Source organism: Carlito syrichta, unplaced genomic scaffold (genome assembly GCF_000164805.1).
Source record: "Carlito syrichta isolate Samal-C Ts95f unplaced genomic scaffold, Tarsius_syrichta-2.0.1 Scaffold314847, whole genome shotgun sequence".
In the NCBI taxonomy this organism is placed as follows: domain Eukaryota; kingdom Metazoa; phylum Chordata; class Mammalia; order Primates; family Tarsiidae; genus Carlito; species Carlito syrichta.
Window position 1 is genome coordinate 311,554 of NW_007258943.1, and position 14,733 is coordinate 326,286.

The 14,733-nt window shown below is 43.9% G+C and overlaps 1 protein-coding gene across 1 annotated transcript in view; it reads right to left on the reverse strand.

The window, feature by feature from the left end:
• The window catches only part of MAP3K19 (mitogen-activated protein kinase kinase kinase 19), a 73,494-nt gene that overhangs the window by 28,738 nt on the left and 30,023 nt on the right, over positions 1–14,733 (reverse strand). The window contains exons 7-8 of the mRNA XM_008072091.2: positions 12,936–13,014; positions 11,299–11,558 (exon numbers count right to left, since the gene is read on the reverse strand). Coding sequence (XP_008070282.2) covers positions 11,299–11,558; positions 12,936–13,014 — 339 coding nt within the window. The remainder of the gene's footprint in view (positions 1–11,298; positions 11,559–12,935; positions 13,015–14,733) is intronic.

A 14,733-nucleotide genomic window follows, 5' to 3' on the forward strand; every position in this document is an offset into this window, starting at 1 on the left:
GCAGTAACCAAGACAGCATGGTACCAGTAAAAATAGATACACAGACAAATGGAACAAAATAGAGAACCGAGAATAAAACCACTGACCTACCACCAACTGATCTTTGACAAAATTGACAAAAATAAACACTGGGGAAAGGACACCCTATTTAATAAATGGTGCTGTGTAAACTGGTTAACCATATGCAGAAAAATGAAACTGGACTCATTCAAATTTTTGTATATAAAAATTAACCCAAAATGGATTAATGACTTAAAAGTAAGATCTCAAATTTTAAAAATTCTAGAAGAAGGTCTAGGAAACACTTTTCTGGACATCAGCCTTGGCAATGAATTCATGATCAAGTCCTCAAAAGTAAATGCAGCAAAAGTCAAAATCGACACCAGGACCTAATTAAACTAAAGAGCTTCTGCATAGCAAAAGAAACTATCAACAGAGTAATAGACAACCTACAAATGAGAGAAATGTTTGAAAACGATGCATCTGACAAAGGCCTAATATCCAGAATCTATAAGGAACTTAAACAAATCAGCAGGAAAAAAACAAATAACCCCATTAAAAAGTGGGCAAGGCCAGGCTCAGTGGCTCAGCCTGTAATCCCAGCACTTTGGGAGGCTGAGGTGAGTGGATTGCCTGAGGCCGCGGGTTCGAGACCCACCCGGCCAACTTGGTGAGACCTCATCTCTACAATAAATCAAAAATTAGCCGAGCATGGTAGTGTGTGCCTATACTTCCGGCTACTTGGAAGGCTGAGGCAGAAGGATCACTGGATCCCAGCAGGTCGAGGCTGCAGTGGCCGGGAGTGTGCCACTGCACTCCAGTCTTGGCGACAGAGCGAGACTCCAACTCAAAAAACAAACAAACAAAAAAAGTGGGCAAAATGCATGAACAGACATTTCTCAAAAGATGGCATATGAGGTCTCACAATTAAGTTCGTGAACTTGCCACTGTGCGCTTACATTGGCAGCCCTGAAACAACTCGGTAAGGTTTCATAACCTTGGTATATCAGTGTCTCACAGTTGTGTTTGTGTTGACATGTGGCAGTGTCTTGCTGAGTGGCATTCATTATTGTTGTGTGTTTTTGTGTGTCATCATTGTTGTGTGTCATCATTGTTTTTGTGTGTCATCACTGTTGTTGTGTGTTTTTGTGAGAATGTCAGAGCTTGAATGAGAGCAACAAACATTAAATTTGTTGTTAAACTTGGCAAGAGTGAAAGTGAAATCAGGCACATGTTAGTTCAAGTTTATGGGGATAATGCCATGAAGAAAATGGCAGTATACAAAAAACGGGATGATACGTTTTTCTGAAGGGAGAGAAAGCATCACTGATAAAGAGAGGTCAGGATAACCACTAATGAGAAGAACTGATAAAAACATGGCAAAAATTCATTGAACTGTGCATTCAAATCATTGGTTGACTGTGAGAAGCATAGCAGACCAAATAAACACTGATAGAGAAAAAGGAAAATCTTAACCGAAAATCTTGGCATGAGAAAGGTGTGTGCAAAAATGGTCCCAAAGGAGCTCTTACATCATGACAATGTGAGGGAGTTTTTAGCCTGTAAACAAATAACTGTATTGGAACACCCTCCCTACTCACCTGATCTGTCTCCCAGTGATTTTTTTCTTTACCCAAAGATAAAGAAAATATTAAAAGGAAGACATTTTGGGTGACATTCAGGACATCAAGGGTAATACGAAGAAAGCTCTTATGGCCATTCCAGAAAAAGAGTTCCAACATTGCTTTGATGGGTAAACTAGGTGCTAGCATCAGTGCATAGCTTCCCAAGAGGAGTATTTCGAAGGTGACCATGGTGATATTCAGCAATGAGGTATGTGGCGCTTTTCCCAGGATGAGTTCACGGACTTAATTGTTAGACCCCCAAGTGGCCAACAAACATGAAGAAGGTGGGAATACAAGCTAGTTCTGCCCCATGGAAAGCAGTTTGGAGATTTCTCAAATAACTAAAAATAGATTTACCACTCAACCCGACAATCCCACTACTGGGTATATACCTAAAGTAGCATAAATTGTTCTACCAAAAACACACCTGCATTTTTTTTTTGAGTCAGACTCACTTTGTCACCCAGGTTGGAGTGCAATGGCTACCGTAGCCTTGACCTATTGGACACGGGTGATCCTTCAGCCTCAGCTTTCCAAGTAGTTGAAACTACAGGCGCACACCACCATGGCCAGCTAATTTTTTTATTGATTATAGAGATGAGGACTCACCAATTTGTCCAGGCTGGTCTCAAACCCATGGGCTCAGGCAGTCCTCTCACCTCCACCTCCCAAAGTGCTGGGATTACAGGAGTGAATCACCACACCTGGCTGCACTCATATGTTTATTGCAGCACTATTCACAATAGCAAAATCATGGAACCATCCTAGGTGTCCAGTCATGGCAGATTGGATAAAGAAAACGTGGTATATATATATACCATGGAATTCTATGCTGCCATAAAAAAAGAGCAAAATCACGTTATTTACAGCAACATGGATGCAATTGGAGGCCATCAGTCTAAGTGAATTATCACAGAAAACAAAAAACCTAATACCTCCTACTTATAAGTAGGAGCTAAACACTCGGTACACATGGACACGAGGATGGGAACAACAGACACTGAGGACTCCTTACAGGGAGTTTGAGGAGGAGGATGCAAGGGTTGAAAAACCGTCCACTGGGTGCCAGGCTCACCACCTGGGTGACGGGCACAATAGAAGCCCAAACCTCACCATCACACTGTATACCTATGTAAGAAACCTGCACATGCATCCTTTGAATCTAAAATTTAAATAAATAAATAAACAACTAAAATGTGCTGCTGCTGTTGTTATTTTTATTATTTTTGAGCCAGGGTCTCACTCTGTCATCCAGGCTGGAAAGTAGTGGCACAATCATGGCTCACCACAGCCTCAACCTTCTGGGCTCAGGTAATCCTTCTGCCTCAGCGCCCCCCAGGTAGGTGGGACTATAGACACATGCCAACACATCCAGCTATTTTCTTTTTTGTAGAGACAAGGTTTTGCTATGTTGTCCAGGCTTACCTCTAACTCCTGGGCTCAAGTTATCCTCTATCCTCAGCCTTCCAAAGTGCTAGGTTTACAGATGTGAGCCAGCACATATGGTCAAAATGTGCTGTTATTAAAAAACTATTTTATTTTATTTATTTATTGTTTTGAGTCGGAGTCTCACTCTGTCAACCAGGCTGGAATGCAGTGGCACACTCACAGCCACCACAGCCTCGACCTGCTGGGCTCAGATGATCCTTCCACCTCAGCCTTTCAAGTAGCTGGAACTACAGTTTCAAGCCACAACGCCTGGCTAATCTTTTGACTTATTGTAGAGATGAGGTCTCGCCAAGTTGCCTGGGCTGGTCTCGAACCCACGGGCTTAGGCAATCCACTCACCTCGGCCTCTCAAAGTGCTGGGACTACAGGCTGAACCACCGAACCCGGCCTAAAAAATTATTTTAATCCAAAAAAGAGAAAAGATATTAGAAACTAATCCAGAAATATAATTGACTATAATTTATAGCTGAGTATACATAGGTAACTTCCTGAGTTAAAAGAGTTTCAGGTATCATTATAAATATGTGTATAGACATTATCCAGTGCTGGTCAGGAATGATGTGGGGTAGAAAGGTACTTTGAAAGATTTCTGGTGGGAAGGTAGAGGTAAGATCTTTCTGGGGGGTAATTTGGCAATATGGGTTGAAAGTCTTTTAAAATGTATAGACAGCTCCAGTTAAGTATGACAGATTGAATGTACAAGCTTTTCTATATTCTCTCCACAAACCTCACTAAAATGACAGTAGAGGAATTTAAAAATGAGTAAAGAAGGACAAACAAAAGTCTGGATGATAAGCGGATAAGCGTTGTCAATAAAATTTTGGACAGTGAAAACTTCATGGTTGAATAAAAACTGATTTAGTTGTCAGCTTTCTCTGTTCTGCTCAACTCTTGCAGAAAGAGAACGCAACAAGAAATAAGAACCCCAGAAAGGAGCAGGAATTTAAGGTACCTATTTTTCTTTTCTTTTTTAGTAGAAGTCTCAGTCTGTCGCCCAGGCTGGAGTGCAGTGGCTCACGGCCACCACAGCCTGGGCTCAGGTGATCCTTCAGCCTCAGCCTTCCAAGTAGCTGGAATCACCGGCGTGCGTCACCGTGCCTGGCTAATTTTTTTCATATATTGTAAAGACGAGGTCTCGCCAAGTTACGCAGGCTGGTCTTGAACCCCTGGGCTCAGGCAATCCTCTCATCTCCGCCTCCCAAAGTGCTGGGATGACAGGCGTGAGCCACTGTGCCCAGCGAAGGTGCCTCTTAAGATAGGACACAGGCAAGACTGAAACAACAGAGTGCTCAGAGTCTGTGGGAGGAATAAGTTCCAGATTTCCTGTCTTGTTCTATTATCAGGAGTTGCTTTTCTACTTCCTTGGCAGATGACTGGATGTGTGTTCTCTGAAGAGCTTGAAACAAAGATGCTGAGGAGCTAGGTACAGCTAACAGCAGAAATTAGGTGCTGGAGTGAAAATAAGAGGATTAAGTACAAGTCTATACACTGAAATATGAATCCCGATTCAGTGCCAGGAACATTGACCTCCAGCCTCATACACTACAGGCAGGTGCTTGAATTACCTCTCTCTGGAAAACTCACTAAGAAAAGGTTTATCTAGCAGGGCTCGGTGGCTCAGCCTGTAATCCCGCGCCTTTGGTAGGCTGAGGTGTAGTGGATTGCCTGAGCCCGCGGGTTCGAGACCCGCCTGGGCAGCGAGACCTCATCTCTACAATAAATCAAAAAATCAGCTGGGCGTGGTAGCGCATGCCTGTAATTCCGGCTACTCGGAAGGCTGAGGAGGAAGGATCGCCGGAGCCCAGCAGGTCGAGGCTGCGGTGGCCGGGAGCGGCCACTGCGCTCCAGTCTGGGCGACAGAGTGAGACTCCAACTCAAAAAAAAAAAGAAGAGGTTTATCTATGCACACTTACACTTGGGTAGCTCTCAGACAATCATCCTGGGCTCTGCCTAGTCAATTCCTTTGAGGCCTATTCAATAAGCTCACTAAAACACACAGCACTGTTTTTTTTCTTTTTTTTCTGAGTCAAGGTCTCACTCCGTTGCCCAGGTTGGAGTGTAACGGCACGATCATGGCTTACCACAGCCTCGACCTCCTGAGCTCAAGTGACCCTTCCACCTTGGCCTCCTGAGTAGGTGGGGCTACAGGTGTGCATCACCACACACAGCTAATTTTTTTTCTGTAGAGACTATGTCTCACTATGTTGCCTAGGCTGGTCTCAAACTCCTGGACTTAAGCAATTCTCCCACCTCTGCCTCCCAAAGTGCTCGGATTTCAGGCATGAGCCACGCACCTGGCCCCACAGAACTTTTTAGTGCCAACCTCTTAAATACAAACAGATAGCCAAGGAACAACTGATATGTGAGAAAATCCTCTAACGTGGAAATACAGAGGACAAAATAAACAGGGAGAAAGAAAAGAACTCAGAGGAATTAGAGACAACAAAAAACTTCATTCGTATACTCCATGCACCCTTTCTCAGGAAGGTACTGGAAAATGCGCCCCACTAAATAAGGAAGTCAAGAAAGAGTAAGCTGCATATCCAGTCCACAGGGTTTCAACGCGGCAGAAGCCAAGGGAATCCCAGATGGGTGGCTGGTCAGTAGGCCCAAAGAGCAGCCGGTGCAGAATGAAACTGGACGACAGAAGGCTCCAGGAGCAATGTCTCCAAAGGCCACAGGAACCTGTGGATTCCTTGATGTGTGTCACCTGTATGGACATGTGTTTTACAGGTACATTACACAGGATGGGACTGCATCAGTGACAGATATACAGAAAGTGAGCAGATGATGAAATGAAGTGGTTATTCATGCTGGGATAAATATCGTGTCTACAATGAAAGAAAATGTAATCCGTATAAAGGGACTCGGCTGCAAATCATATTGTACCTAGTTATAATAATGGAGACATTGGATATTGATATTTTTCTTAAGTACAAAGATTAGGAAGATTGGGCATTCCTTGTGTGCGAGAAGAGTAATGTAAAAGTACTACATTTTAATAGAGAAAGTCTAAATTAAACAATCAATAAATATTATGAAGCATGATATTTAGAAATATGAAAATACACTTGTACTATTTATTTGTACTTCTTATTTCTTTTTTGTTTTTGCTCATCTGTTTTGCTTTTCTAATTTTTTAACATATATTGTCTAATTTTTTTGAAAGCAGGATTTATTGAGTGAACAGAAAAGCTTCCACAGAGGGAGGGGACCCAAGGGTGTTGTCCTAATTTTTTTTTTAAGAAACAGTCTCACTCTGTCACCCAGGCTGGAGTGCAGTGGTGTGCACATACCTTCGAACTCCTGGGCTCAAGCAATCCTCCCCCCTCAGCCTCTTGAGTAGCCAGAACTGCAGGTGCATGCCACCACATCCAGCTAATTTTTTAATCTTTTGTAGAGGTGGGGTCTAGCCCAAGCCCAAGCTGGTCTTGAACTCCTGGCCTCAAATGATTGTTCCATATCGGCCTCCCTAAGCACTAGGATTACAAGTATGAGCCACCATACCTGGCCTAAAATTACAATTGAACAAATAAACAAGAAAAGTTAAAAAAAAATGTTTGTTTGGGGAACCCAAGTTGACATTTTTAGCACCAATGGAGCTGTCCCAGCACATACTACTGACTTAATCATGCTTATTCTCGCCGGGGTGGGCTGCTTGTTACATCTTCAGGATTCTCTGTGGTTTGCTAGGAAAGGAAAGAAAGATGGTTTAAGGCTCTCCAATTCAGTCTCTCCATCTATCCTTTTCTCCAGGTTGTGCCTATACCAACTGCCCCTCCCTTTCTCTAAATGCATCTTCAAGACTCAGTGTGTTTCTTCTTCTTTTGCAACTAAAGTGGGTCTCAGATGCAAGGTATGAACTCAGCTGAGATGGGTGTGGTGTTTTAGCACACTGGCTTCAGAGACAGGAGCTCCAGGTTTGAACCCAGCCTCTGTAACTCACTAGCTACATGCCTGGACACTCATTCTACCTCCTTAGTCTTCTGCTTCTTTATTTATAAAACAGGGATACTAATTTTTTTTTTTTTTTTTTTTTGAGTTGGAGTCTCACTCCGTCGCCCAGACTGGAGTGCAGCGGCCGCTCCCGGCCTCCGCGGCCTCGACCCGCTGGGCGATCCTTCCGCCTCAGCCTTCCGAGTAGCCGGAATTACAGGCATGTGCTACCATGCCCGGCTGGTTTTTTGATTTATTGTAGAGATGAGGTCTCACTGCCCAGGCAGGTCTCGAACCCGTGGGCTTAGGCAATCCACTCACCTCAGCCTCCCAAGGGCGCAGGATTACAGGCTGAGTCACCAAACCCGGCTAGGGATACTAATATTATCAGCAGATATTTGTGTCTTGCAATTGTAGGCACTCAATAAATGGTTATTGTTATTATCGTGATTATTAATTCAATATACATTTTTAATAGTTATATGCAGGTGGGTCAATGACTCTTGCCTTTATAATTTGGTGAAGATAAGCACATCAACAAATAGTGACAATCCAGCATGAAATTGTAGATAAGATCCTATGGCAGTCCAAAGGAATGGCAACTCACCCAGTCTTAGGAGGGTCAGGGAGATGTCCCAGAGAAAGTGTGTTCTAAGCTGAGACCTGAAGGATGGCATAACGTTCCAGCAGAAAGACCGGAATGTGCAAATATTTACATGCGTGTGCAGAGAAGGAAAGGCATTTATCAGTGCTAATCTTGATCATACTGCTGAGGAAAAGGGGCGAGATATAAGGCTGAGCCGGGTTCGGTGGCTCAGCCTGTAATCCCGCGACTTTGGGAGGCTGAGGTGAGTGGACTGCCTGAGCCCGCAGGTTCGAGACCCGCCTGGGCAGCAAGACCTCATGTCTACAATAAATCAAAAAATCAGCCGGGCGTGGTAGCACGCGCCTATAATTCCGGCTACTCGGAAGGCTGAGGCGGAAGGATCGCCGGAGCCCAGCAGGTCGAGGCTGCGGTGGCCGGGAGCGGCCACTGCACTCCAGTCTGGGCGACAGAGTGAGACTCCAACTCAAAAAAAAAAAATAGGGCTGAAGAGAGGCTGCTGAGAGGTGGGGGCCAACTGTAGATTTCATGAACAAGACCCTGGTCCACTTCATAGACCAGATTTGATGTTAACCCCTTTACATCCAGCCTGTCAAAATACTGCCCCAACATTATGCCAAGTTAAGCAAGCCAGACGCAGGACAAATACTGAATGATTCCACTTATCTGAAAGACCTAGCAGAGTGTGGTAGCTCATGCCTGTAATCCTAGCATTTTGGGAGGCTGAGGTAGGAGGATGGATTGACCTCAGGAGTCAGAGACCAGCCTGGGCAACAGAGCAAAATCCTGTCTGTACAAAAATAAAAATAAAAAATTAGCTGGGTATGGTGGTGTGTGCCTGTAGTCCCAGCTACTCGGATGAATGCCCTGAGTCCAGGAGGTCAAGGCTGTGGTGAGCCACGATTGTGCCACTGCACTCCAGCCTGGGCAACAGAGTGAGACCCTGACTTGGAAAAAAAAAAAACCTAGAATAGCCAAATTCATGTTGAGACAGAAAATAGAATAGTAATTACCAGAGGCTTCAGGGAAAGGAGAATAGAGAGGTATTGTTTAATGGGTATAGAGTTTCTTTTACTTTTTCTTTTTTTTCAGTCAGAGTTTCACTCTGTCACCCAGGCTGGAGTGCAGTGGCACACTCACGGCCACCACAGCCTCAACCTACTGAGCTCAGGCAATTCTTCCACCTCAGCCTTCCAGGTAGCTGGAACTACAGGTGTGCATCACCACACCCAACTAATTTTTCTTGATTTATTGCAGAGACAAGGTCTTACCAAGTTGCCTGGGCTGGTCTCGAATCCCTGGGCTCAGGCAATCCTCTTGCCTCCGCCTCCCAAAGAGCTGAGATTATAGGCTGAGCCACCACGCCCAGCTTGGCACAGAGTTTGTTTTACAAGATGGAAAAATTTTGTGGATGAATTGTTGTGACAATTGCACGATAAGGTGAACGTACTTAATGCCACTGAAGTGTACACTTGAAAATGTTTTTAAATGGTAAATGTTATGCTACATACATTTTAGCACAGTAAGTTTTAAAAAAATTTTAAGCACTGCCTCATTTAAATTTCCCTTAAAATGTACCCTCTCCCAAAGTCCTATAATGATTTTTCTATTTTGTTCCTTTGGTAAGATGCCCCACAGTTCCCTGGTGTGCAGTCTCCCTTGTTGCAATAAGTCAATGAATGCAACTTTTTGGGTTATAGGTGTGTTCCTAGTGGTTTAGGATGGTTGGTTTAGACCAGTGGTAAGAAAATACCAAAGATAATATTGCCCCAAGAGGAAATGTTGACAAAAGTACTGCTGTCTCATAAACAAGTCTTGGGCTCATATAGTTAGAAGCACATTAACTTGGGGATCCAGGAATAAGCTAAGGTAGACTCAAGTCAATAATGACCCTGGGGCCTGGCAGAAGCAAACCCAAATCCTTCCAGCAGAAAGCATCCTCAGTGTGGACCCCCAAGAGTGTCACACATAAACATCAACCAAACATGAGCACACTGTAAAGATTTTCATGGCCAGGCTTGTGGCTCATACCTGTATTCTCAGCACTATGGGAGGCTGAGGCGGGAGGATGGCTTGAGGCCAGGAGTTTGAGACCAAACTGGGCAACATAGTAAGATCCTGTCTATACAAAAAAATTAAAAAATAAACAACCAGGCATGGTGGCCTGTGCCTGTTGTCCCAACTATTTGGAGGCTTAGGAGGGAGGATTGCTTGAGCCTAGGAGTTCGAGGCTTCAGTGAGCCATGATCGTGCCACTGCACTCCAGTCTGGGCGACAGAGTAAGACTCCAATTAAAAGAAAAAAAAAGATTTTCAACTACTTAAGAAAAAGAGCCCACAATACTACAAACCAGTAGAAACCAGAAACAACAAATTTAAATCCTCAGGGATTTCAGATATTGGAATTATCAAGTACAGCTTATAAAATACCATCTCAGGGCCAGGTATGGTGACTCATGCCTATAATCCGAGCACTTTGGGAGGCTGAGGTGAGAGGACTGCCTGAGCCCATGGGTTCAAGACAAGCCCGGGCAACTTGGTGAGACATCTTCTCTACAATAAATCAAAAAATTAGCTGGGCATGGTGGCGTGTGCCTGTAGTTCCAGCTACTTAGAAGGCTGAGACAGAAGGATCGCCTGAGCCCAGCAAGTTGAGGCTGCAGTGGTGGCTGGGAGTGTGCCACTGCCCTCCAGCTGGGCGACAAGAGTGAGACTCCAACTCAAAAAAAAAAAAAAAACATCCTAAATGTTGAAAGACACAAACAGTGGACTCATCAAAACAATAAGACATTCTCAAAAAATTCACCTTCCATTCCCTGAACACATTTGTACGTACTATTCTTACTGCTGGAACTTTACACCATCCTTCATTTTACTTGTCGACTAAAATGCCACCTGCCCCTCACAGGAATGTAAATTCCACAGGTCTGTGGTTATTGTCTACCTTGTTCACTGCTATTGAGAAAGGAAATAACCAGAGGCTGATTAGGCACCCTCTCTGAGTGGGTCTTGAGAAGACGTAACACCTGTGGGAACGCCCCCCTGTACCAACTCTGTTATATAATTGTGGGCTGGAAATGTGGCTAGTATGGTTAAGAACATCCTTTCAATCCAGGATGTTTTGCTAGAAGGAACTTTTTGCTGCTTAAACGCAGGCGCAGTGGCTTAACTAGATGTCCTAGCTTGACCTTAGCTTATTAGAATATAATTGACATAGCATTTGCATTGTGGTTTACCCCCCGCCCCGTCCCCAGTGGGCTTTTCTGTAGTACTTATGGGTAATATTCAAGATGGAGTAACTTTGGTCAAGGATCCGCATGCACAGTAAGAATTGAATCTCCGGAGGTAAGGGGTGGATGAGATGTAAATGAGAGAAGCACCTCCAGAAAAGATAAGATAAAAACCACAAAAAAACTCCTAACACCAGATAACCCATTTTGGGGTCTCCTCTCTATTTCTAGAGAACTTTGTTGCTTAATAAACTCCTTCTTTCACTCATCCTTTTGGTGTCCACTTTCTTTAATCTTCTTGGTCGTGGAACAAGAACCCGAGCTTGCTGTTTTAAGCTGACAGTGGAGCTCAAAACTCCTGCAACGCTCTCTCTCCAGTATTAAGAACAGTGCAATAAAATATTTGTTGACCAAAAGAACAAAGGAGTCACTGTGGAATTCAGTGTCCAACTTACCTTCATATTTTCTTTGCAGCTCCTTGGGGAGATGAGGGGCATCTTCTCTGGTTACAGACTTGGAGATGCTTGGTTCTAAGCAAGGTCTTGGCAGCAAAAAGTCAGAGTTGACATCCCAGAGATCCTTGGTACTTTCCTCTTTCTTCAGGAGTAAAGGCCGCGTGCTCAGCCTCTTTGTCTTGAAGTTCACTGTCTCAGTTTCATTTGGAAGAGAAACGGAATGTGCTTGTGCCCATTCTTGAGGCACTAAGGCTCTCTGACTAAAAGGGGAGGGAAATGGTTTGATTTAGAATTCATTCGCCATATCTTCTGGATCTTCAGTCCTCAGTCCAACCTAACATCACGAGGAAGTTTAGAGAGCTATTTCCAAAGGGTGCTGCTGAGTGGAATGGTTGCAACCCAAGAGAACAAGACCTCTCTATCCTCCAACTTGCTCCCCACCTCCTCTGTCTTCGGCATCCAAGACATGAATGGATTTAGTTTCAGCCCATTACAGTTTTCCCAGTCCCCATTTCTTTGCACAGAGAAACTAGAGACAAAGGACAGGCATGGAGGATGCAACCTTTTATCTCCAGAGGCCTGGGCTAGCCCAGTGCTTCTCAAACTTTCTCTGGTGGAGAACCAGTTTTTAAACTTTCCGATCCATTGTGGACTGATACTTTTGTAAAATACAATAAAAGTGAATTACTGGCTGGGCCCAGTGGCTCAGCCTATAATCCCAGTACTTTGGGAGGCCGAGACGAGTGGATTGCCTGAACCCACGGATTCGAAACCAGCCCGGGCAATTTGGCGAGCCCTCATCTCTACAATAAATCAAAAATTAGCTGGGCATGGTAATGCATGCCTATAGTTCTGGCTACTTGGAAGGCTGAGGCAGAAGAATCGCCTGAGTCCAGTTGGTCAGTGCTGGGGTGGCTGTGAGTGTGCCACTGCACTCCAGCCTGGGCGACAAGAGTGAGACTCCAACTCAAAAATCAATCAATCAATCAAAAATTATCTGGGCATGGCAGCGTACACCTTGTAGTTCTGGCTACTTGGAAGACTGAGGCAAAAGGATTGCCTGAGCCCAGCAGGTCAATGCTGTGGTAGCTGTGAGTGTGCCACTGCACTCCAGCCTGGGTGACCAAGTGAGACTCCAACTCAAAAAAATAAAAAAGTGAATTACGATAACAATGGACAACAAATCAAAAACATAAGCTCCAACTTTTTCATTATCCAATCATAAAATTACTTTGTTAAATTGCAACTTTTAAGCTGGTTACCCTCACAGCCTGTACTGACCTCCTCATGGACTGGTAACAGGACCACAGAACCACATTCTGAGCATCTCTGCCCTAGAGTAGGGTCAGCAAACTATGGTCCAGGGGACACATCCAGTCTTCAGCCCTATTTTTTAAAGCTCTGATTAGATCACAACCACACTCATTTGCTTACATACTGTCTATTGCAGCATCGAATCATTGCAACAGAGACTGTATGACTCACAAAGCCTAAATATTTATGATCTGCCCCCCTTCCACATACTATTTATAGTGGCCTCTGCTTTTGAGCATTGTTGTGGGTTGAATCAGCTGCCTAACAAGCACCCTCACTTCATACTTAATTTTCAATCGAACCCTTCAAATAATAGTCCTTACTTGTTTTCTTTGAAGTCTTCCTGGCACATTTCTTGGGGATGACTGACGTCTTTTGGAAAAGCCACAATGATCTCAAGACCTATAGAATCACATAACAGTAGTAGAAGGAAGAAGAAAGTAATGAATTCCAGTGGTAAGTGGGAGAAGGATTTTATTTCTGACTCTGCTTCTAATGATTATGGAATGGACATTAACCAGGGTCTGAGATTTAGCCATCTTTTTATCTTTCCAGCCCAGCATATGATAAGCCCTAAATAAATGCTTGCTTAAGGAGAAAAACAAAACAAAACAAAACAAACCTATATAATAACATTTTTACAGATGTAAGTTAAAGTTTTTTAATGAACCATGTTGGAGAAAACAAGGCTACCTTCTATAAAATGTAACTGATGATACCTACCTCATGGGACTGCTATGAGTATTAAATGAGATCATTTATGTAGCCACAAAGGAACTTGCTTGTATTTGTAATTTTAGTAATCTCCTGTCTGAGTCCATGGAATGATTCCCAGTATAGCCCTTAAGATGGAACGTTCTAATTTGTAGAATCAATGATTGCTTATAATATAATATGTTAAGCAAATTTATGTAAAAAAATACTAGTGTAGGCCGGGCACGGTGGCTCAAGCCTATAATCCCAGCACTTTGGGAGGCTGGGGAGAGAGGATTGCCTGAGCCCATGGGTTTGAGACCAGCCTAGACCACATGATGAGACCTCCTCTCTACAATAAATCAAAAAATTAGCCGGGCATGGTAGCGCACTCCTGTAGTTCCAGCTACTTGGAAGACGGAGGTGGAAGGATTGCCTGAGCCCAGCAGGTCAAGGCTGTGGTGGCGGGGAGTGTGCCATTGTACTCCAACCTGGGTGACAGAGTGAGACCCCAACTCAAAAACAAAACAAAACAAACTAGTGTGAACTACTCTAAAATTGTCTGTACTTTAAGGTTTGCTCATTTATCCCTTTCCCCCCATTCAATAAACTTTTATTAAACATATATCAAGGTCAGTGCTTTGTGCTGAAGATATAGAAGGAAATAAGATGCAGCTGTGAGGGTGGGCTCGTGGCTCAGCCTGTAATCCCAGCATTTTGGGAGGCTGAGGCAAGTAGATTTCCTGAGCCAGTGGATTTGAGACCAGCCAGGGCAACTTGGCAAGACCTCGTCTCTACAATAAATCAAAAAAATTAACTGGGCGTGGGAGCACATACCTGTAGTTCTGGCTACTTGAAAGGCTGAAGAGAAAGGATTGCTGGAGCCCAGCAAGTCGACACTGGGGTGGCCGTGAGTGTGCCACTGCACTATAGCCTGGGTGACTGAGTGAGACTCCTACTCAAAAAAAAAAAAAAAAAAAAATACAGCTGTGGGCCTAGTAGAGACGATAAGAAGCAAAGAAGGCAGCAAAATAAGCATTGTGACAGAAGTGGACTAATGGCATTGTGGAAGCAGAGAGAGGTGTCCTTCCGGGAAGATGCAATGCTTGTTCCAGAATTCATTCCTATCCACATATTTGTCAGAGCCATTTACTAAGTCTACCTGTATGTCTGGAGAAGCAACGATTGTTTAGGTTCCACAAATTGAATGATAGGGACAAAGTACAAAGGGAGACCCCAAAAAGCCTGGAATTATCTTTCGGAGGGCAGGCCCCTTGTAGTACAGGTTTCCTGCGCTAGGTAAGTATTCTAGAAACCCGTCAGCATCAGTGTACCAGCTGGCGCTGTTGTGAGAGGTTGCATTTGGCTTCAGTGAAGTTTTTTTGAAGTTCTTCTTTTTTTTTTTTTTTTTTGAGTTGGAGTCTCACT